The sequence below is a fragment of the Orcinus orca genome, chromosome 10, assembly GCF_937001465.1.
Source record: "Orcinus orca chromosome 10, mOrcOrc1.1, whole genome shotgun sequence".
Lineage (NCBI taxonomy): Eukaryota > Metazoa > Chordata > Mammalia > Artiodactyla > Delphinidae > Orcinus > Orcinus orca.
In genome coordinates, this window is record NC_064568.1 from 71,527,836 (window position 1) to 71,552,239 (window position 24,404).

The 24,404-nt window shown below is 47.1% G+C and overlaps 1 protein-coding gene across 12 annotated transcripts in view; it reads right to left on the reverse strand.

Moving 5' to 3' along the window:
- The window catches only part of MOCS1 (molybdenum cofactor synthesis 1), a 43,094-nt gene that overhangs the window by 11,580 nt on the left and 7,110 nt on the right, over positions 1-24,404 (reverse strand). For 10 of the 12 annotated variants that reach the window (XR_007479642.1, XR_007479641.1, XM_033424077.2 and 7 more), the window contains 7 exons: positions 23,774-23,900; positions 22,199-22,366; positions 5,430-5,594; positions 3,109-3,170; positions 2,706-2,817; positions 2,183-2,295; positions 1,573-1,683 (listed from right to left, as the gene is read on the reverse strand). Coding sequence is in view for 10 of the 12 variants with exons in the window: in XM_033424077.2 (XP_033279968.2) it covers positions 1,573-1,683; positions 2,183-2,295; positions 2,706-2,817; positions 3,109-3,170; positions 5,430-5,594; positions 22,199-22,366; positions 23,774-23,900 (858 nt within the window). In the remaining 2 variants the exon portion in view is untranslated. The remainder of the gene's footprint in view (positions 1-1,572; positions 1,684-2,182; positions 2,296-2,705; positions 2,818-3,108; positions 3,171-5,429; positions 5,595-22,198; positions 22,367-23,773; positions 23,901-24,404) is intronic. The other 2 variants (XM_033424086.2, XM_049715774.1) reach the window with 2 other exon arrangements.

Sequence of the window (24,404 nt, forward strand, 5' to 3'; positions counted from 1 at the left end):
ACGGGTGACAAGCAGACACCATCAGAGAAGACATGAACGAGAGCTAAGCGGAAGAGACACCCACTCCCCCGTGCTGGTCAGTCCCCCTTCCTCGCTCCCCACCAGCCCCCACTCTCTGCCCTCTTCTGCAACCAGAGCCCCCCTCCTGCTGGTTTCTGCCTGGGTTTGGCTGATGGGAGGTCAGAAGGTGAGAGCAGAGAAAGGCCGGGCACTTCTCGGCAGTGGTGCTTCCGGCCACAACCACAGCCCCAGCCAGGCGGCCGCTCCAGCTCTCCTGGGAGCCCAGTGACGCCAACTCCTCCCCTGCCCCTTCCTCCCAGGGGTGGGACAGCAGTTTGCTGCTGCTCATCCAGTGCCCTTACAGGCCCCCTTAACCCTGCGCTATAAACAGCCTCTTCCTCACATTCTCCTTAGAATCCTCCCTCCACTTCCCGCAGCGGGGTGGAGGGGACTGACTGACACAGTTACCACCGACTGTCCACTCAGTCCTGTGCCTCCAGCCCAGAAGACACCCTCGCTTTATAACAACCTGCCGCACAGTTCCTATCGGGTGTCCAGCCTGACGGCCCAAACCCAGCCACCAGCACGCCCCCGATCCCAAGCAGATCCCAGAGCTGACCAGACAGCCCGGAGCCTCTCTCTCCACCCACACCTGCAGCTCCAAGTTCTTTCACTCTTCCTTCCCACCTTCACCTTAACTCTTACATATCTGGAACATCACGAAGTGGCCATTTAACTGTCTTTCTATTTCCAAATTCAACCTGGGAGTTATTCTTCCTAAAACATGAATCGGGGATCTTGCTCCCCACCTTGTATAAAAACTCTGCCCAGTGTCCTCCTGTCAACAGGACACACTCTGCACCTTGCATGGGGTCACTCAAGCCCTCCACGAGGTGGCCTCCCCACAGCTGACTTTAATCTGCCCTGGCCAAATCAGGATGAACGCATCCATCCTCCCCCGCCACTACCTCCCCCCCCACCACGTCCAGTCTCCATGGCTCACTGAGGTCCCTGTGCGCTCCCTCCAGGTTCACCACCAGAAGCCTGTCCGGCCCCTCATTTGATGAAGAATCCCATGCTGCCACCCATTAGCTCTTTGTTTGGTCTCACAGGGAGTCTCTGTGGCCTCACAGAAGATGGGCATGTCCACGCCTCCCTTCCACCCGCCGTCCCTGGGCCTGAAAGCACAGCATGTGCTGATGAGATATTAGATATGAGTAACGGATGCTGGTTTCAGGAATGAACCCCTGGCCTGGTGGGAGGGGCCAACCAGGGTGGGGGCTGGGGGCAAAGGGCACATCGATCCCCGCCCAGCCCTCCCACAGCACTGAGTCCTGGAGAGTGGCTCCTGATCAACCAGGGACCCAAGGAAGGAAGGAACCAGGGTGACGGTTCCACGGAAGCCACGAGTTCACCTTGATCTGCTGCTCCCACGATCCTCCCATCTCTGACACTATCTCACCATCACCCCGTGTACCCTGCTAGCCTCACCTCCAATCAGGGGGCACGGGTAGGAAGACATAAACAGAGCACAGAGGGGACAGGGGTGCCCACGGGGAAGGGGACACTCACCTTGAGGTTCCCGTCAGCTGTGATTCGCAAGCGGTTGCACGTCCCACAGAAATGCTCAGACATGGACGTGATGAAGCTGACTCGGCCTCGGAAGCCAGGGATTTTAAAGGCCTGTGGGTGAGCAGTGGAGGGGAGGGGGATAGGCAGCTGAGTGCCAGCTCTCTCCCTGACATCAGAGCCCTTAGCTCTCGGCCCTCTCCCCAGGACCCCTGCAGAAGGCAGCCCCCAAGGCCCTCGGACAACAGAAGACTCCAGTATGAAGCCCATGAGCTCTCCACCTGCACCTGGCCTGCCCCAAACAAAGGCTGCTAAAGATGCAGGAACCCGAGGGCAGCACGGCCAGGGACAGCCACGTGGAAGAGCCAGACAAGCACCCGCTCCACCACTCAGTCCAGTGCATCCTACAAGTTCCTTAACCTCTGCCCCACGTCGGGCCTGCTTCTGCGTCAGTGAAGCAGGGAGGCTGCTATGATGGCCCTGGAACACTTCCTGCTTAAAAGGAACTGTCCTGCATCACTGACCCCACCCCCAAAGCAGCCCCTGCCAGCTCTCCCGTCCTAGGGTGGAAGCACCACCTTTCTCCCGGCCCCATCCCTGCCCTCCCGCCAACCTTGGCTGTGCTGGATTCCTCCTCCGGCAGCTTCTCCAGCTCCGGCCACTGCTGCCTGAGGGTGTCCAGCATCTCCTTATAGCTGACCATCTTCTTGAAGTTCCACTTGTTGCCTGTATTGGGGGTGGGAGCTACTGAGTCACATGATGCGGGGACCCAGGGGCTTCAAGTTCACCCTCCCACAGCCCAGGAACCAGTTCTCTGCCGCCAGGCCAGGAGGGCACAAGGTGCCTGAATGGGTGGATGGAATCACAGCCACGCCCACTCTGAGAAGCCTCCGACCCCCATCGCAGCCCCGGTGCCTGCCCAGGCCCCTCCCCACCACCCCTGGAGAAATTCCTACACACACAGTGGTATCGGGGCCAGCAGCACCCACAGGGGCAGCCGAACCTTGTCCGCCCTCCTCAGCCTTTCCCAGGGTTCTTGACAGCCCCCCGTCGTGCTCTCAGCGGGGCTCTGGTCCAGCTCTGCCGACAGGCCCGGCCCTCCTCTTCCCCCACCCACCCTGCCCTGCGGCACTGACCATCAAAGGGCATGTACTCTATGAAGCGCACGTCCAGGGGAAGGCCCTCGGTCAAGGCCACGAAGTCCAAGAGTTCGTCCTCATTCAGGCCTCGCATCACCACACAGTTCACCTGGTCCAGGGATAAGGGGACCACAAGGGCTATCCCCACTGCGTTCTTTTCCAGGGATGACCCTTGTCGGGGATCTGACACCTGCCTAGGCTCTCCACCCAGGGTCCCGTTCCTTGTGTCCCTCCCCCAGTTCTCCATGGGTTGGAAGATTCCATGGGTCAGTGGTTTTCTCCCCTCCCTCGTGGGGAGTGGGGGGCAGGGCTGCATGGAGCGGGCCAGGAAGTGGTGAGGGGTACACCGCAGGTGCACTGGCCAGGGCTGGGGCCTGTCTTGGGGCCAGGAAGTCCTCACCTTCACAGGACTGTAGCCCAGCTCAATGGCCTTGTGGATGCCCTCCATGACCTTGCGGAAGCCTGTGGGGAGGGAGAGGAACAGGGTCCAGGCACTGCCTTCCTCTCCCCCGCGTCCTCACACCCATAGAAAGCACCAGAGCCACAAGGAACCTCAGAGACCGCCGAGTCTGGGGACCAGAGAGTAAATATTTCAGGCTCTGGAGGCCAAGAGGCAAAATTGAGGCTATTATGTAGATATACATCATAAAGATTTTATTGACTAAATTCAGAATATGGTAATAATTGAGTATAATATTTGTAACACCACTCTGGAATAGAATGAAAGAGTGGAATTCTTTTTGCAGGGATAATATGTTGCTTAATTGGTATTCATGGTTAATGTTCCCTATCATTAAATTCATTGCAAATGTTATCTGCAAAATCCATTCTTGGCTCGAAGGCTGTAAGAAAAACAAACCAGGCAGGGGGCTGGAGTTGGCTGGTGGGCTGTAGTGCGTGGACCCTGATCTAGGTGAACCCCCTCATAGCCCAGATGAGGAAACCGAGGTCCAGAGACAGGCAGGGCTCAGCTGGGGGTCTCGCACAGAAGGCAGGACCCCCAACTCCCTCCTGGTGCCTGCTCTTCACCAGTCCGACCGTTCACCCACTCTTCATATTCTCACCGAGCACCTACTAAGCGTAGGTGCTGGGCCAGGGCTGGTGAGTGATTCCCATGCACGTGGCTCTCTCCTATCTCTGTGGTTAGTGCAGTAAATGTGATCCCAGGCTGGCTTCTCCTCCCCACCGCAGCTCAGTCATGTATCCAAACATGTGAGCGCCTGCGGCATACCGGCCCCTCCCCCACCCCCAGCCAGCCTCCACGGTTTCCTTGCAGCATTTTCAGAGTAAGACGGCAGGAAGAGACGGCAAAGGAAAGACTGTACAGCTTTTATACAAAATGCCATTAGGATAATCTAGAAATTCTCTCTTCCGTCAAGCCCTCTCCCTCCAAAAGGAGGCAGGGGACACAGGGATATGAATGGGAAGGCAGATCTGGCATCAGGATCTACTGTCTCCGATCCTCATTCCAGGAAGGAGTCAAGGAGGCAGGGGGCATGGGGAAGTGGGGCTGGGGGTTCTCTGGGTAAAGCTCACAGTTATACCTTCCACTTTCCCACCTCAGAGCCTCTGCGGTTCTCGACTGACATTCCTCCTCAGAGTAAGCTCCCTTGATCTGACCACCCGGCTCCTGAAGGGCCAGCATGAATGCCTCCTCCTTGAAGCCCTCCCAGTCTCTCCCTGCTGGAGGAGAGAGCCCTAGAGAGAAAGAGTTCTCTCTTCCACTCTGCAAGTGCTTGAACTGACAGCACAAGACAAGCAAAGGTGGTTCCGTGGCATCACACCTTTCAGCCCTTCGTAGCCTGTAAGGCAGGACAGTGTCCTGTGCGTCTGTCCCCTCCACAGCACCTGGAGCAGCCTTTAGAGGGCAAAGACACTCCCCCCGCCCAAGCACTTCCTCAGCATGCTGCCAAATATAAACAGGAAGTTACACGCTGGGGGACGGTGGAAAGAGGAGGTAGGGCTGAGAGCTGGAGGCTGTTTCCAGAGAAGCAGAAGGAAAGCTGGGTCTCCCCGGCATCTCTCTGATCCTCCAGAGAGGCCTCAGTAGTGCACCACCCTCCCCAAATCAAAGGGCATCTGAGCCTGTGCAGAACCTCCCATCCCAACCTGGGGCCCACGGATGGCGGGCGCTGGCCTAGTGAGACCCGGGGCTCAGGCCCCTCCACTCTCCACTGCCACCCTCTCTGATGGAGCCTGGTAGGAGGAGGCTGTGGGTGTGCTTGCTGTAGGGGGTGAAGGAAGAGGCTTACAACAGGATGGGCTCAGGGAGCATCCTTAGGTGCTGGGGGACCCTCAGCTGGCAGTGCTGGCCCTGTCCCTGGAACCCCAGGGCAGCTAGCTGCTTCCACCCCAGGCTGCCCCACATTTCCTCAGAGCTCACTACAGGGTAACCAACTTGTCTCAGTTTGTCAGGGACTGTCTTGGTTTTAAAACGGAATGTCCTGTGTTCTTGAAACCCTCTCAGTCCTGGGCAAACTGGGGGCAGGGTAGGGGGAGGCTGGTCACCACAGCTCATTAGCATCCGATCCCAAAATGTCCCCAAGAGTGCGGCTACAGAGACGAGGGACCTTTAGCAAGACTGAGGGATGAGGTGTAAATGCCTAGGCTTAGCTATAGCCCAGGCACCAAGAGGGAGACCAGGCCCCTTGCACCGGCCACAGCTCCCCAGCTACGAGGGCCTGGGAGGGTCACCGTCCACCGTGAACCCCATGTGATCACCTTTCCTGCGGACGATGAACTCAAACTTGGCTGGTACCAGCGTGTCCAGGCTGATGTTGATGGTACTGAGGCCAGCTTCCTGAAGCTGCGGCAGCAGCCGGGCTAGGTTGATGCCGTTGGTGGTGATGCCAATGGTCCTCAGCCCTTCCAGCTGGTGGAGCTGTGCTGGAGAGAGAACAGCAAGGGCTATTAGCCTTCTTGCTCTTGGTGAGGCCAGGAGAAGGGCTGGAAGGAGAAACTCCGAGCCAGATAAGATGGATGGAAAAGGGGCTCTCTGCGGACCTCTATTAACCAGGCTTAGCTTAATAAGAAATATAAGAATAAGAAATAACCAAACGATTAAACACCGAGTGCTCACCTTGCTAGAGTGCTGACGGGATCAGATGGATCAAGGAGACCGGAGCCCAAAGTGCACACTGGAGACGGTTCTATACAAATTGGGAGGGTAACTAGCTGCGCCCAGCTTAGCAGTCACCTAGGCAAGGAGCAGGAGGGGCCCTGGGCCTGTCAAGGAGGTTGCCTGTCTGGGAACTATATATATATGGATGAGTTGGGTACATTGGTCTCCCTCCCATGCCTGTGAGCAGGAGGAAGGCAGCAGCTTCTACCCCAAGGCTACAGTACTTAAGCGAGCTGAAGGGGGTGGGGGCAGCCCTGAGTAGCTGCAGATACTCAGGAGACGGGATCCCTGGAGTCCAGAAGAACTTCACTTCCCTTCTCCACAAACTCAGGGGCAACCAGCATAAACAGATATAGCACTGACAGCCAGGCCAACAGAAGCCTTGGACACTGAAATGAGTACACAGCTAAGAATCAGTAAATATGGGCTTCCCTGGTGGTGCAGTGGTTAAGAATCTGCCTGCCAATGCAGGGGACATGGGTTTGAGCCCTGGTCCAGGAAGATCCCACATGCCGCGGAGCCACTAAGCCCGTGCGCCACAACTACTGAGCCTGCGCTCTAGAGCCCATGAGCCACAACTACTGGGCCCTCGCGCCACAACTACTGAAGCCCACGCGCCCTAGAGCCCGTGCTCCACAACAACAGAAGCCACTGCAATAGGAAACCCACGTACCACAACGAAGAGTAGCCCCCGCTCACCACAACTGGAGAAAGCCCACGTGCAGCAACGAAGACCCAATGCAGCCAAAAATAAAAATAAAAATATACATTAAAAAAAAGAATCAGCAAACATTTTAAAAGAATGCTGTGATATGGGGAGGGGGAAGGGTAAGCTGGGATGAAGTGAGAGAGTGGCATGGACATATATACACTACCAAATGTAAAACAGATATCTAGTGGGAAGCAGCCGCATAGCACAGGGAGATCAGCTCAGTGCTTTGTGACCACCTAGAGGGGTGGGATAGGGAGGGTGGGAGGGAGACGCAAGAGGGAGGAGATTCAGGTTTTTGTGAGATGTTACAGAAAAATCCAAATGAACTTTTTGGCCAACTCAACAGAAGAGTGAAAGAGGAAGAAGAAAGGACAGAGATAACAGAAGATGACTCTTTCAAAAAGCAGAGTTAGATAAACACAGATGCAAAAATCCTCAACAAAATATCATTAGGAAACCAAATTCAACAACACATTAAAAGGATCATACACCACGATCAAATGGGATCTATTCCAGGGATGCAAGGATGACTCAACATCCACAAATCAATCAATGTAACACATCACATTAACAAATTGAAGAATAAAAATCATATGATCATCTCAATAGATCCAGAGAAAGCATTTTATAAAGTTCAACGTCAGTTCATGATTAAAAACTCTCAACAAAGTGGGTATAGAAGGAATGATCCTCAGCATAAGAGAGACCATATATGACAAGCCCACAGCTAACATCTTACACAAGAGTGAAAAGCTACATGCTTTTCCTCTAAGATCAGGAACAAGAGAAGGATGGTCACTTGTGCCACTTTTATTCAACATAGTATTGGAAGTCCAAGCCACAGCAAATGGAAAAGAAAAATAAAAGGCATCCAAATCAGAAAGGAGGAGGTAAAACTGTCCCTATTTGCAGATGATATTATACACAGAAAACTCCAAAGACTCCACCAAAAAACCATTAGAACTAATCAACAAATTCAGTACAGTTGCAGGATACAAAATTAATATGCAAAAATTCATTGCATTTTCATACACTAATAACAAATTATCAGAAACAGAAATTAAGAAAACAACTTACAATTGCATCAAAAAAAATAAAATACCTAGGAATCAATTTAACCAAGGAGGTGAAAGACTTGTACACTGAAAACCGTAACATGCTGATGAAAGAAATTGAAGATAACACAAATATTGATAAATGGAAAGATATTCTCTGCTCATGGATTAGAAGAATTGATACTGTTAAAATGTCCCATACTACCCAAAGCAATCTCCAGATTCAATGCATTCCCTATCAAAATTCCAATGGCATTTTTCACAGATATAGAACAAACAATCTTAAAATATGTATGGAACCATAGAAGACTCTCAATACTCAAAGCAATCTTGAGAAAGAAGAACAAAGCTGGAAGCATCACGCTTGCTGATTTCAAACCATATTACAAAGCTATAGCAATCAAAACAGTATGGTATTGTCATAAAAAAAGACACATGGATCAATGGAACAGAATAGAGCCCAGAAATAAAGCCATGCATATATGGTCAATTAATTTACAACAAAGGAGACAAGAATGGAAAGGACAGTCTCTTTACTAAATGGTGCCAGGAAAACTGCATAGCCAAGTACAAATGAATGAAACTGGACCACTATATTATACCATACACAAAAATTAACTCAAAATGGATTAAATATTGATCTGAAACCATAAAACTCCTAAGAGGAAACATGCAGTAAGCCCCTCTGACATTGGTCTTGGTGATGTTTTGGATTGGACACCAAACGCAAAGGCAACAAAAGCAAAAATAAGTGGGGCTACATCAAACGAAAACGCTCCCACACAGCAAACGAAATGGAAAGTCCACCTACTGAATGGCAGAAGATATTTGCAAATGATACATCTGATAAAGGGTTGATATCCAAAATATATGAAGAACTCATATAACTCAACACTAAAAAAAAAACCTATTAAAAAATGGGCAGAGGATCTGAATAGACATTTTTCCAAAGAAGATACACGGATGGCCAATAGGTATATGAAAAGGTGCTCAACATTACTAATCATCAGGGAAATGCAGATCAAAATCACAATGAGATATCACTTCACATTTGTTAGAATGGCTATGATCAAAAAGACAGGAAAAAACAAGTGCTGGAAAGAATGTGGAGAAAAGGGAACCCCTGTTGGTGGGAATATAAATTGTTGCAGCCACTATAGAAAAGAGCACAGAAATTCCTTAAAAAATTAAAAACAGAACAAACCATATGATCAGCAATTCCACTTCTGGGTATTTATCCAAAGAGAGTGAAAACATTAACTCAAAAAGATATATGCATTCCTATGTTCACTGTAGCATTATTTATAATAACCAAGATTTGTCCATCAATGGACGAATGGATAAGGAAAACGTGTGTGTGTGTGTGTGTGTGTGTGTGTGTGTGTGTAATGGAATATCATTCAGCCATAAAAAAGGAAATCTTGCCATTTGTGACAACATGGATAGCCCTTGAGGGCATTATGCTAAATGAAATAAGTCAGACAGAGAAGACAAATACCATATAATCTCACTTATATGTGGAATCTAAATAAAACCAAAAAAAAAAAAAAAAACCACACACCAAAATCCAAACCAAACAATAATCACGGATGAGAACAATACTTACGTACAAGGATGTTAATCGGTGAGCAATACATAATAAAGGGATGTAGGAAAACATCCAGATGGCCAACAACAGAAAACTGGCTAAATTATGCTTTGTCTAAATGATGATGGAATATTATGCAACTAAAAATGACTCTGTAAAAGAATAAGTTAGGATGTTGGGAAATACACATGTCACATTAAATCCAGAGGGCAGGTTAAAAACAGTAGTTGAAAACTAGGTGCAAAGAAAAAAGACAGGAAGGTCGCCAAACCAAGATGTTGACAGTGGTTACAGTTGGGCAGTAGTGATACTATTTTTGCTTATCTGAAATAAACATGTATTACTTTTGTAGTAAGAAAATGAAAGTTTAAAAATAAAAGTTGTTGTTTTAAAAACAAAGAAAAGAACTTTCCTCTGGGACTCTGACAATATGGAAAATTAGTAGTAGTTTTTGGCTCCCTCCACCAAATCAACCCTGAAGAAACACAGAATCCAGGAACTTAAAAAAAAAGACAATCTCGAGAAACTCACAGGAAGATGGACAGTCCTTTCGAGCTGGTATGGGGGAGGGGGTGTGTAGCCTGGGGTTGAAGTAGACTGGCAGAGAATGGAAGCAGTTAAAGGAAAGCAAGGCAGTTCAAGCTCTCTCCTTACCCTCATCCACTGATGCCTCAGAACAATTGATGCTGTCCCCTTCCTGAAGAATTTGGTGGTAACAGCTCCAGAGAACTAGCTTAGGAGGTCAGCTCAGGGAAGCTGCCAAAGCCTTGTTGGGATTCATCCCTCCACCCTCCCCCTCCAAAGCCCCAGGACTGGTGGATTAAAATGGAGAGTAACTGCCTCCTTCCAAATCTGCTTCTCTCCGAGGGTTTGAAGGTGAAGGTCTGTCATATCACATCACTCCAGGAGGTGCCATTCTCATCACAGTCTAAGTCAACAGCATCTCCCAGAGTTATGCAAGTACACAACCTGCGCTGTCCTACGTGGCCAGGCTGGTCACTGGTGGGGAGATTACAAACATGAGTGAATAACTGTGATTTTCGGGGCTCTTGAGCTCACTGGGTCTATTGAAGACTAAGATCTGGACTTAAACCTTTTCCCATTAAGCAGTGCCATTCAGAATAGCTAATATCCTCGGGGGAACAAACTTACTGCCTAAACTAAGGAGACCCTTGAGAAGTACAACCAGTGCTTCCCCCACCAAAAACAACACAACCCCAAACACCCCCAACCCTCTCTATATATCAATAGAAAAGAAATGATCAAACAGACCAAAATGTAAGATAAACATAAATACAATAAAAGAAATAACAGAAGATATTAACAATATGAAACAAAATGTTTCATTATAAAAGGGAACAAGGGAAAGTAGTAGTTAAAAACAGTATTGTGAAATAAAGAACACAAGAAATAAGTTAAATGGTAATATCAACATAGGAGACATTGATGAGTTGGGAGGTAAGATTAAAGGGCTCTCCCAGGAAAAAGAGGAAGAGAGTAAGATACCAAAATATATTTTAAGAACTGTGGAGGCCCTAAGTAGAAGGGGCAACATCCAGGTAATAGAAGTCCCAGAAAAAAATTAAACTGGAGAGAAGGAAGGAATATCTGAAAACATAACAGAGTAATGAAGAAAAGTTTCCCCAAATGTAACGCAAACGTAATAGAATGAAAGGACGATGTCACTGAATGCCAACAGGACAGATGAGGAAAAGCCTATCCTAGACACATTACAGTAAAATTTAAGAAAATCAAATAACAAAGGCAACACTTTAATAACTTGCAGAGAAGAAGTGTGTATAACCAAGAGCAAAACCCAGACTGACATCAGACTTTTCCCAACAGCCAGACTGACTGTAAGGAGACAATGCGGTGACATTCTTAACATAATGAAGGAATGAACCTTGGACATAAGATTTTAAAAGCATTCAAAATATTATAAAACTACTACTTTAAAACATTTAAAAAACTACCTGGTATGTCAGATTTAATTAGATTCACCATCAAAATTAGAGTCACCATTAGACTCATATCAAAAAACTTTTAGAGGGGGCTTCCCTGGTGGCGCAGTAGTTGAGAGTCCGCCTGCCGATGCAGGGGACGCGGGTTCGTGCCCCAGTCCGGGAAGATCCCACATGCCGCGGAGCGGCTGGGCCCGTGAGCCATGGACGCTGAGCCAGTGCGTCCGGAGCCTGTTGCTCCGCAATGGGAGAGGTCACAACAGTGAGAGGCCCGTGTACCGCAAAAAAAAAAAAAAAACTTTTAGAGGAAATATTCAAATAAGAAGAGAAACAAATTCAGGAGATGCTGTAAGAATTATGGAAATTATGAATGATCAAATACCTTGGTAAAGTTTGTTGTTATCTTAAAAGGCAGAGCATGTGCTTATAAGAGATACAGAGGGGCAGACTATTTGTAATGACCTGAAAGAAAAATTATAGAAAATATCAACAATACAGGTGGGGGAGGGTTGAAAAAAATCAAGGGCCTAAGAGTGTGCTAAACTTTTTGCCTTGTGAGGAAGAAAAAAGGGGGAGGGTCATTTATTTAAAAGTCAAAAAGGAGGAAAAAGAAGCACAAAAAAAGCATGACAGAAAAAAGTGTAGAAATGAGTCCAACTATTTCAACAATTACAACAAAGGCAACTAGAATAAACTTGCCAGTTAAAAGTCAAAGATTGTCAAATTTGATCAAAGTAACAGCTATGTGCTATTGTAAGAGACATATCTAAAGTATAAGAATACAGAAAGGTTTAAGATGAATAGATGAAAACAGATAAAACAGCACACTAAAGCTAAAAGCAAGCTGATATAGCTTTAGTAAAATAAAATACATAGACCTTAAGACTAAAAGTATCATCATGGAGAGAGACCTACTACACAGTGATAAAAGATCCAATTTATGAAGAAGACATAACAATTCTAACCACATATGAACCTAATAAAATCACCTCAACTATAGATAAAATAAAAGCAACTGGACCTCTGGGAGAAACTAACAAAACCACCTACTTATTTATTATTGGCAGGCCAAGCAGATAAAAAGCCAGCCAAGATTGACATAACCAAAGGTTTGGGAAATAAAATTAACCAGCTGGATCCAATGAACAAGTATAGACTTCTTCATGTAATAATTAAAGGACAAGCTCCTCAAGTATATAAAAAACATTTATAAAAACTGCCAATATACTACATCATAAAGCAATCCTCAATAAATTTAAAAGGGTAAGTTTCATAGAGATAAGATTCTCTGACCACAATATAATTATACTTTAATAAAAATATGAATTAAAATCCTCATATTTTGAAATTAAAAACACTTCTAAATATCTCATAGATCAAAGAAAAAATCAGAAAAAATAAAAATAAATGTTATGAAAACAATAGGCTACATTAGGACAGAAACAGAAATAATGAAATAGAATATGAATACACAATAAGAGGTTCAACAAGTTCAAAAGTTGGTTTGTTTAAGAATAGCACAATGGACAAATCTCTTGCAAGACTTAACAACAAAAAGAGATAAAGACACAAATAAACCACATTAAGAATAAAAAAGACAAAACTGCAAGTAAAACTAAGATAAAAAGATAATAAGAAAATATTACCAACAATTTCATACAACTGACATAATGACAAATTAAAAAAAGAAACTATCACAACTGACTCCAAAAGTAGAGAACTTGAATAATACAGTAATTATTAAAGAAATTGAAGATGCAATTAAAAATCTCCCTACAAGGGCTTCCCTGGTGGCGCAGTGGTTGGGAGTCCGCCTGCCGATGCAGGGGACACGGGTTCGTGCCCCGGTCCGGGAGGATCCCATGTGCCGCGGAGCTGCTGGGCCTGCGAGCCATGGCCGCTGGGCCTGCGTGTCCGGAGCCTGTGCTCCGCATCGGGAGAGGCCACAACAGTGAGAGGCCCCTGTACCGCAAAAAAAAAAAAAAAAAAAAAAAAAAAAATCTCCCTGCAAATAAAATACCAGGCACAGACAATTTACACGTGAGCTCTACCAAACTTTTAAAGAAGTGATTACCATCAATGTGGTGGTGTTGGAAGGTGGAGCTCTTAGGAGGTGATTAGGTCATAAGGATGGAAGGATTAGTGCTCTTATAAAAAAGATTCTACAGATCTCTGCAGCATCTTCTGCCTTATGAAGATAGAATACAATGAAAAGTCTGTGACCCAGAAGAGAGCCCACACCTGACCATGTTGGCACCCTTATCTTGAATTCCAGCCTCCAGAACTGTGAGAAATCATTTGCTGTTCATAAGCTACCCAATTTGTGATATTCTGTTTTAGCAGCCTGATACACTACCTAACTCATTCTTTGAAATTTAATACCACAAATCAGTTAAGGCAGGCATGAAAAAGAAAAATCCTACACCCAATTCACTCACGGATATAAATGCAAAAACTTACACAAAATATTAATAAACTGAACCTAACAGTAGACAAAAGCATAGCAGACCATGCCTAGGTTGAGTGTATTCCAGGTACAATGTCAGAAAAGCTATCAATGTCATTCAGAGTAACAGAGTAAAAATGAAAAATCATAGATCATCCTAACACACATTAAGAAAGTGTATAATTAGGGCTTCCCCTGGTGGCGCAGTGGTTGAGAGTCCACCTGCCGATGCAAGGGACACGGGTACGTGCCCCGGTCCGGGAAGATCCCACATGCCGCGGAGCGGCTGGGCCCGTGAGCCATGGACGCTGAGCCTGCACGTCCGGAGCCTGTGCTCCGCAACGGAAGAGGCCACAACAGTTAGAGGCCCACGTACCAAAAAAAAAAAAAGTGTATAATTTAAAAAACAAACTTAGTACTAGTAAGGGAACTTCATTACCTAAAAGTTATTGTGAAAAAAAGCTTCTAAGAAACATCATTCTAAAACTAACACAACATTGTAAAGCAACTATACCCCAATAAAAATTAAAAAAAGAAAGAAACATCATTCTAAATGGGGAAACATTAGGAGTATTCTTTTATTACCACTACTATTCAACATTGTACTTGAGATCCTAGATACTGCAATAGGACAAGAAAAGGAAATTAAAGACCTAAAGATAGGAGAAAAAATTGTCTTTAGTTGCAGATGATGTGGTTGCTAGTGGAGAAAACTCCAAAGACTCTAAACAGACATATTATAGCATTGATAAGAGAGTGATAAGAATATCAACCATGATGGGCTTCCCTGGTGGCGCAGTGGTTGAGAGCCCGCCTGCCGACGCAGGGGACACGGGTTCGTGCCCTGGTCTGGGAAGATCCCACATGCCACAGAGCAGCTGAGCCCATGAGCCATGGCCGCTGAGCCTGCGTGTCCGGAGCCTGTGCTCTGCAATGGGAGACGCCACAACAGTGAGAGGCCCGCGTACCGCAAAAAAAAAAAGAATGTCAACCACGACAATAATAGAAAATATAATTTTAAACATGACACTGTAACTCTGAGGATCCTAGCATAAAGCAGAATTCATCCCAGGTGGTTAAAATAAAGAATTTAATGAAAGGACTACTCACAAAGGTGTGGGCAGACTTAATGGTCTCAACAATGAACAGTACAGCACTCAGACTAGAAACACTAGGGATCCATAACCATGCCTAGGGCCAAAAGGACCTGGGGAGGAAATTAAGTTAGGAGTCCAGTTAAGGCACCATGGAAGACTGGCTGCCCTGTAGGAGTTTTAGCTCTGAAGGGAACTTAGCTACAGTCAAAAACCCAGCATAGAAATAGAGCAGGGAGCAGGAAAAAAAACAAAACAAAAACCTGATCTCATTGGCCAAACCCATCAGGAACCCAACAGGCAAGGGACCCTGGGTGATGTAGTCCCTAGGGGCCAACTACCTAGAGCAAAGAACGGGGCAAAGGAGGGAAATGGCTGTGGGAAGGTGGGGATGTGAACAAACAAGATGTCAATTCCCCCAACTTGATACAATGCAATAAAATCCCAACAGATACACAAACAATGAACAAAGGGAATTACAGAAACTATTCCATTTACAACAGCATCAGAAAGAATAAAATACTTAGGATTTAACTTAACCAAAGAGGTGAGAGCCTTGTACAATGAAAACTACAAAACACTGCTGAAATAAATTTAAAAAGACATAAATAAATGGGAACACATCCCATGTTCATGAATTAGAAGACTTAATGTTGTTAAAATGTCAATACTACCCAAAGCAATCTACAGATTCAATGCAGTCCTTAACAAAACCCCAATGATATCTTTTGTATAAATAGAAAAACCCATCCTAAAACTCATATGGAATCTCAAGGGACCCCAAATCATCTCGAAAAAGAACAAAACACTGGAGGTCTCACATTTCAATTTCAAACCTTCCTACAAAGCTACAGTAATCAAATGTGTGGGATTGGCATAAAGACAGACATAAAGACCAATGGAATAAAACAGAGCCCAGAAGTAAATCCTCACATATATGGTCAAACGATTTTTGACAAGGGTGCCAAGACCATTCAATGGGGACAGGACATTTCAACAAATGGTGTTGGGAAAACTGGATATTCGCATGCAAAAGAATGCAGTTGGACCTAAATGTAAAACAATAAAACTCTGAGAAGAAATCATAGGAATAAAGCTTCATAACATACCCAAGAAATCACTGCTGAATCCAATGACCCAGAGGCACTGGCAACAAAAGAAAACACAAACTGGACTTCATGAAAATTTAAAAAGATTGTACATAAAAGACACTATCCACAGAGCAGAAAGGCAACCTACAGAATGGGGGAGATATCTGAAAATCATATACCTGTTAAGGGATTAATATCTAGAATAACAGGGAACTCCTAAAATTCAACAACAAAAACAACCCAATTCAAAAATGGGCAAAAGACTCAAAGAGACATTTTTCCAAAGAAGGTATATTAATGGCCAATAAACACATGACAAGATGCTCAACCACTACGGAAGTACAAATCAAAACGACAATGCAATACTACCTCATACTTCTAGGATGGCTACTATATAAAAAAAAAAAAAAAACCCAGAAAACAACAAGTGTTGGTGAGGATGTGGAGAAACTGGAACCCTTCTGCACTGTTGATAAGAATGCAAAATGGTATAGCCCCTGTGGAAAACAGTATTGAAGTTCCTCAGAAAACCCAGAATTACCACATGATCCAGCAATTCCATTTCTGCATATAAACCCAGAAGAACTGAAAGCAGGGTCTCAAAGAAGTATTTGTACATCCATGATCACAGCAGCATTATTCACAATAGCTAAAACATGGAAGCAGCCCAAGTTGACCAATGAATGAATAACCAAAATGTAGTGTATTCATACAGTGGAATATAATTCAGCCTTTAGAAGAAATTCCTCAATATGCCACAGCATGAATGAACCTCGGGGACATTACGCTAAGTGAAATAAGCCAGTCACACAAAGACAAATACTGCCTGATTCCACTTACACGAGGTCCTTACAGTAGCCAAAATCATAAAGCTAGAAAGTATAATGGTGGTTGCCAGGGGCTGGGGAAGAGGAGAATGGGAGTCATTATTTGATAGATACAGATTTTCAGATTTACAGGAGACTGGAAATAGATGGTGGTGATGACTGCATAAATGTGAATGTGAATACTTAATACCAATGAGCTGTACATTTAAATAAGTTGGTAAATTTTATGTTATGTGTATTTTAACACAATAAAAAAAGGAGAAAACATCCCAACAGAATTTTCCAGGGAACTTGGTAGGCAGATTCTAAAATTTCCATGGATGGACAAAGCTTAGAATAGCTAAAGCACTGCTGAAGAACAAAAAGGACTTGCCTTATCAGATAATGGACTTATTATGAAGCTACGGAGATTAAGACTGTATGATATTGACACAGAGATAGACAAACTGAATAGAACAGAACCCAAAACAGACCAATGCACACATGGTAGATTTATGGAGGAAGTGGGAACTATTTAGTAAAAGGAACTAGAAAAAATGACCATTCACATGGAAAAAAATGAAACTGGAGTCCCTGAAATTATCCACAGATTAGAGACTTAAAAGCAAAAAGCAAAACTTTAAATATTCTAGTAGAAACATAGGTAGTTGTTCTGACCTTGGGTGAGGTGTTTCATTAATAAGTACAAAAAGCACTAACCATAAAAGACAGAACTGACAAATTCAAGAACTACCATTGTCAAAAGAATTGTTACACAAAGTATGGCTTGCTTTTCAAATTGGAAGAAGACGTTTGCAACATACATCAAGAACTTGGAACAAACCAATATGAAAGGATAAATAACCAAATAGAAAAACAGGCACATGATACGATTTGGTATTAAAGAGAAAAATAAATATACATGGCTAATAGGTGACAAGACGACTGACCTCATTCTAAACGAAGAAGCACTAATCAAGACCACAATAAAATAGCCTTTTATACCCAGTCCACTGGCAAAGGTCCAGAATGATAATACTGAATGTCGGGGAGGATCCAGGGGATCCATATGTACGGCTGGGGACAGTGTAAAGTAGCACAGCCCCTGTAAGACAATGCCGAATGGTTCGCCAAGATTAAACATTCACGTATTCAGTAACCCAGCAAACTCCACTCCTAGAGAAATTGTATACCGAGACACATGAATGAGAATACACGTATTTAAAGCAGCACTGTTTATAATATCAATAAACTGGAAACAACCCAAATGTTCACTAACAGGAAGTGCGGTGTATTCATTGAATGGAACAGGAGATCGCAGAGAAAATGAACTGCAGCTCTGGATGACATATGTTCATTTCAGTTGCGTCAAAAGAGTAATTCCTGAAAGACTGCACACAGCACGATTCTTACAAAGTTCAAAAACACCATCTCATTTTTAAAAAGCAAGGGAATGATAAACACCACGTTTAGGAGTGTTTCCTTGGGAGGGAGGAAGTACAGGGTAGGAAAGTCCACACAGGTGGTTAAAGATTCTTGCCAGGGTTTGATTCTTCCAAAAAAATTAATGAGGTAGTGGGTTTCCTTAGGAATTCATAACATTATTAAAACATGTAAATAAATTTGTATGAATAAAGTAAAAAAGGCCAGGCACGGATCAATAATAGATTATGTCACAAACCCAGGATTATGATTTAATCTAATTCTAGGTAACTAGAGTCCATCAAAAATAAAATGAAACAAAAAACTTCACGCCATTTCAAAGTCTTCAATGGCTGCTCTCCATTGCATTAGGCCTCTTATGGGCTCTAAGCTGTGAGAACTGGATGCTCCATAATTCATTTCTTCAACATAACGGAAGAAAGGAAGGGAGGAAGGAAGGACAATACAGGGAAAGCCTGCAGGACTGAGTGATTCTCCAACTAAGCTGTCATCTGACAGCGGAAGTCAGCCTTGAAATTAGAACCCCAAATCCTTCCCCTGCAAACACTGCCAACACTATCACAGTATTGATACTTGTATGTTTACAGGCATACCTTGGGGATAGTGTGGCTTTGGTTCCAGACCACTGCAATAAAGCACGTATCACAATAAAGCAAGTCACATGGGTTTTCCTGGTTTCCCAGTGCATGTAAGAGTTATGTCTACACTATCCTTGAGTCTATTAAGTGTGCAATAGCATTAGTCTAAAACAATGTACATACTTTTATTAAAAAATACTTTATTGCTAAAAATTACTACTATTAAGCCTTCAGGGAGTTGCAGTAGTAACAAAGATAACTGATCACAGATCACCATAACAAAAATAATGAAAGTGTTGGAAATATTGTGAGAATTACCAAACTGTGACACAGAGATACAAAGTGAGCAAATGCTGTTGGAAAAACGGCACCGATAGACTTGCTCGATGCAGGGTTGCCACAAACCTTCAATTTGTAAAAAAAATGCAGTATCTGTGAAGAGCAGTAAAGCAAAGCACCATAAAGTAAAGTGTGCCTATAGTTCCCCTCTTTTCTTTTGGAAAATCTCAAACCTTCACCATCCAACGTGGCAGCCGCTAACTACACATGGGCATTTACATCAATGAAAGTTCCAAATTCAGTTCCTCAGTCACAACAGCCGCTTGTGAAGCCCAAGTCTGGCTACCTTATCAGACAACACAGATAGAGAACATTTCCATCACCCCAGAAAGTTGTATTGGACAGCATTGCCTTACACCCAAGAAAAGGAGGGAGGAGAGGAACTTGTTCATACACAAGCCGGGATGGAGGAGTGCCGGAGCGTCTTGGGGTTGGTGGAGGGGATCACAGACGGCTGACGGAGAGCTGAGCTGTCTTCTCAGGTGGAGATCGACAACACCAGTCCCGGGGCTGACAGCCTCAGGCAGGGACCCCGAGTGACCAGGACAGCCTGCTTGGTGAAACCGGCAGCCCCTTCACTCTGCGCCCCCAGGGTGGGGTCCCTCGAAACTCTCAGCTGGGAGGGCGGGACAAGTGCTTAAGAACATGCCCCTCCACTTACCCCAGCCCTTCTTCCCTAATAGCCCCACCTGCCCTGCCCTTCGGGGTGATTTTGCTCTGAAGAAGTACCCCTGGGGAGGATCAAAGGAGCTAGGCTGGGAGATGTCAAAGTGTTAGCAAACACATCAACTGCCATTTGTCTTGGAGCACTGGGGGAGGGCTTGGGGAGGGGTAGAGTTCCCCCTACCCCACCCCTGCCCCATCAGTGCACACCCTTAAAGCAAGAGATAAATCCTCCAAAGTCAGCCACTGCAGGTGGTCCCTGTCCTAACCAGCATCTATGTGGTGATAAACCCTTGCCAGACTCATGCTATCAGCCAGGACCAACAACCCAGGGCCAGCAGAGCAGGAAAGGCTGGGAGGTGACCAGCGCATAGATTAGGACACTGAGGCCCAGGGTGGGGCAGGAACGTGCACAAGTTCACACGGCCAGGGGGTGGAAGAGCTCACAGCGGGAACAGGGCTGCCGCCTCTCCTGGCTCCCTGGCCTCCTACTAAGCAAGGTGGTGGCTTCCGTGGAGACTCTGCATCCTCCCATCTGCGCTCAGTCACCCCTCTCTGACCAGCAGTGATCACAGGCTCGCCCACAGGCCCTGGACAGAGGGCAGATGAAGTGCCCTGACCGAGGGGGCTGGGGCCTGGCCAGCCAGGTTTGGCCCTTTCCTGGAACCCAGGCTGCTTTTCAGGCTCTGAGGAGCTGCCTGAACAGGGGGTCAGGTCAACTCCCCTGGGCCAGTATGTGTAGCCTAGGAATGATGGCAGGATTCCAGATCAAGCGATCGGTGGGGGTGGGAGGGAGCTGGCCACAGGGAAAGAGGGAGGAAAGAGCTTGCAGGGGTCCCTGGGCCCCTCCTCGGGGCTCCCACAGCACCTGGGCTCCTCACCAGATGGCGGCGGGCTCCAGGGGCTGCTTCCGCCAATGGGCTGGGGGTCCCTGAAGGCTGGGCCTGCAGCTCACTCCCCTCTGATGCCAGCACAGTGCCGGGCACGTAAGAAGGCGTTCCAGAGAACGTTTACTGAACCAGCAAGTGAGGCAGAGAGCTGGGGGCTGGGAGATGCCACCCCGCGCAGCTGGAGCCGGGGCCTCAGCAGTCAAGAACACGGAAACTTATTTTCCTCGGATTCCATCTTTTACAATTAAATGCTCATGGTCTCTGCCTGACCTCGGGGCTTAGAACCAGCCTATGGCAAGAGGCTCTGCTGGGCCATACACAGCACTCGCCACTAGCTGGGCATTTCCTTCTCATTTCCTCCCAAGGTCCACCCTATAAGGTAGGTTACCCTGTCTGAAGGCTTAGGACGGACTTTAAAAGTTGCTCAAGATATACTACTAGGGCTTCCCTGGTGGCGCAGTGGTTGAGAGTCCGCCTGCCGATGCAAGGGACGCAGGTTCGTGCCCCGGTCCGGGAAGATCCCACATGCCGCGGAGCGGCTGGGCCCGTGAGCCATGGCCGCTGAACCTGCGCATCCGGAGCCTGTGCTCCACAACGGGAGAGGCCACAACAGTGAGAGGCCCGCGTACCGCAAAAAAAAAAAAAGATATACTACTGGTATGAGGTGCAGCTGAGATTCACACGTGGACACGTCATCCTTCAGAGATGGTATTTTGAACCACCTTCACTCATCCAGCAAACACCAGTGAGCCCCAACTGTGTGTAGGCGCTTCCCTAGGTGCTCGAAACACAGCTGTGAACAGAACCTGCCCAGCTCCATGAGAGCTTTCATGCTAGTTAATGAGGAGACAGACAAAAACCAACCAAATAACACCACGTGGTAGAGTAGGATCGCCACACTTTTTCTGTTAAAAGGCCAGACAGTAAACACTTTTGGCTTTGCTGGCCATATGGTCTTTGAGGCAACTTAGCTCTGCAACAGGGGAGATATGTAAATGAGTGGGTGTGGCTATGTGCCAATAAAACTTTATTAATGGACAGTGAATTTTAAATTTCATATAATTTTCAAGTGCCACAAATGCTATTCTTTTGATTTTCTTTTTCAATCATTTAAAAATATAGAAACTATTCTTAGCTTGCAGGCCACACACACACAGGTGGTGGCCTGGTTTTGGTCCATGGTCTGTACCCTGCCAACTCCTGGGAGACAGAGCAGCTGGGGTATGTGAGGGGGAATTTAGACAGAGCAGCCAAGGAGGTCTCCCCAAGGAGATGACACGGGAGCAGACCCCTGAATGAGGCAGGCGGGGAGCCCTGTGCTCCTGGCAAAGGGAACAGCATGTGCAAAGGCCCGGCAGCATGAATGCAGGGGAGGACGGAGGCCAAGCGGCAGGAGAGAGGTCTCTGCGGTTGACGGGAACCGGATCACGTGGGCCTCCAAGCCCTGATGAGGACTTTAGTCTAAATCTGACATCAAACCACTGGGCTCTGGCGCTTACCAGCTTTGTGACCTTGGGTCAGTTACTGAACTTCTTTGTGCCTCAATTCTTTACAAACTGGGAATAGGAATGGTACCTGTCTCAGAAGGCGTAGGACTCTGTGAGCATAATGCCGAAAGGAGTGTTAGCTTCTGATATTAATATTGGAGCCCAGCTGGAGGAGGCACAAGCTGGGAGAGGTGGTGACGACTTCTGTCAACTCACCCACGATGTCCACCACGTCCGGCCGAATGAGCGGCTCCCCGCCCGTGAGTCGGATCTTGTCTACACCTTCTTTCACAAAGAGGCGGGCCAGGGTTAGGATCTCCTCTGTGGTCAGCAGGTCTGCCTTGGGGGTCAGAGGGACACCCTCCTCGGGCATGCAGTATTGACCTGAGGGGAGGGAGGGGACGTGGAGGAAGGAAGTGACGGCAGCGGTCAGGCTGCGATGTCACCAGTCCCCAACTCCCCCACCAGGCCACGAGTGTCTCCTGAACCCACCCCAGCCATGAGGAAAGACCCGGCCAAGTCTGAGGAGGCACAAACCCTAGGCCAGATTCTCTTTGGGGCGCACCACTCTCACCTGCAAAATTTAACACCCCTTCCCCAACTGGCCTTGCTGTCCCTCAGGGCTTAAAGATGATAAATGAGGCTGACAGCTCAGCCTGGCTGGAGGTAGGGCAGGCCGAGACATGGAAGGCCAGGGCCCTGGGCCCATTCCTTCTGCCATCGTTCACCTCCTTCATTTCATCTGGTTTTGACAAACAGGGACCCTTCTCTATGTGTCCTAAGGTGAAGGAGGCTGGGAGGTGCTCCCTGGCCTGGGCAAAGCTGCTCTCCTCTGTGGCTACACATGTTCTCACACACAGTTTGTCTCCTATAGGCGATCATCAGTCCCATTTCACAGGTTGGAAAACTGAGGTACCACCTGTTCAGGGTGAGGTAGCAGAAGGGGATAAATGAGGCGAGCCCTGGCCAGCGAGGGGGCACCACCTCCTCCCATCAGTTCCCATGGTACGGGTTTAATCAGTACCAGTGGTCAGGATCCGCTAGGGGGTCATTCAGTCAAATCAGTGAAAGGTCCAGAATTGGTCTTTTAAGATGGAGCAGATTAGGTAACAACACCAGAACATCAGTACTGCACGTAATGGGTATTGTTTGGTTAAACATTTACTACACATGCACGTATTTATGGGCCATGAAGTAAATGTATTTCTTATTGTGAGCTACAGTGAGAGAAAGGAAGGAAGAAGAGAAGGAGGGAGGGAAGGCAGGCAGGACAGATGGACAAACACACTTTGGAAGCCCCTCCAGCGGTGGATCTGGCCCAGAGCACTCCGCGTGGGGTTATGAAACAAGGACTCTGTGTACTAGCCTGGCCCCAGACAACTCGTCTCATGGGACTGGGGTTGGGGTGTCTTTATAGCTGGCACTGCTGCCTATCTCACTTGTTTACACCGTCCAGCAGTCCCCATGCCACGTCCTGAACCGTGGGGACCGCAAGGAAACAGGAGGGAGGGGAAAGAGCCCCGAAGAGTGGGAGATCCCAGGCCAACCTCAATCCTAAACTCAACAGCAATTCTGTTCTCCAACCTAATCCCAAGTAGAACCCAGCTTCCAGGATCATAAAACTCACCCTTGACCCCTACCTTGCCCATGAACCCCACCTGGCAAGCAAGGAAGAAGGGCAGGTGGAGTTTTCTAGAAAGAGGAATGGGGAGGATTGAGAAGGATTCCCAGACACGGGGTGATTTAGGGGCTACTGCAGCAGAGGGACAGGAGCCCAGGAGGGCGACTCACATCTGAGGTTGCACTTCTCGGTGAGGGAGATCCGCAGGTAGCTGTGGCGCCGGCCGAAGCTGTCGGTGAGGAAGGCAGAGAAGGGGGCCGCGTGCTCCCTCAGGAACCGCCTCCGTCCGGACGGCACCTGCGACAACAGGGGCTGGGGGAGAGGTGCGAGGAGCACCCACCTGGGGAGAGCAAGCCCTCTCCCCTCGACCATCCCCTCCCTCCTCTCTGACACCCGCGCACACTGCTAGCCTTTCCATCCACATGGGCTCCGCAGTCCTGGGGGTCTGGTATTCTCCTCTTATTCACAGGTTTGGAAACAGGCTTGGAGGGTAGGACGTGCCCCTCCAAGGTCCCACACTCAGCCCCAGGGTGGAGGACCCCTGCAGGGGTGCAGCTGCCTACCGGCTGGGCAGCAAGGCACAGGGAAGGGCACTAAGCCCCAGCCGGGCCCTACCTCCTCCCTGCTACCCCTCCCTCAAAGGAAGCCTATCTGGGAACAGCCATCTCTAGCATCTCTTGGATGGGTCACTGGGAGGGCAGGTGCCATTTGGCACCTGGCAACCATGCCACCAGACAAGCACGTCCAGAAAGGAGGAGGGAGACAGCAGGTAGCTGAGAGGGAAGGTGGCCTAGGACACGG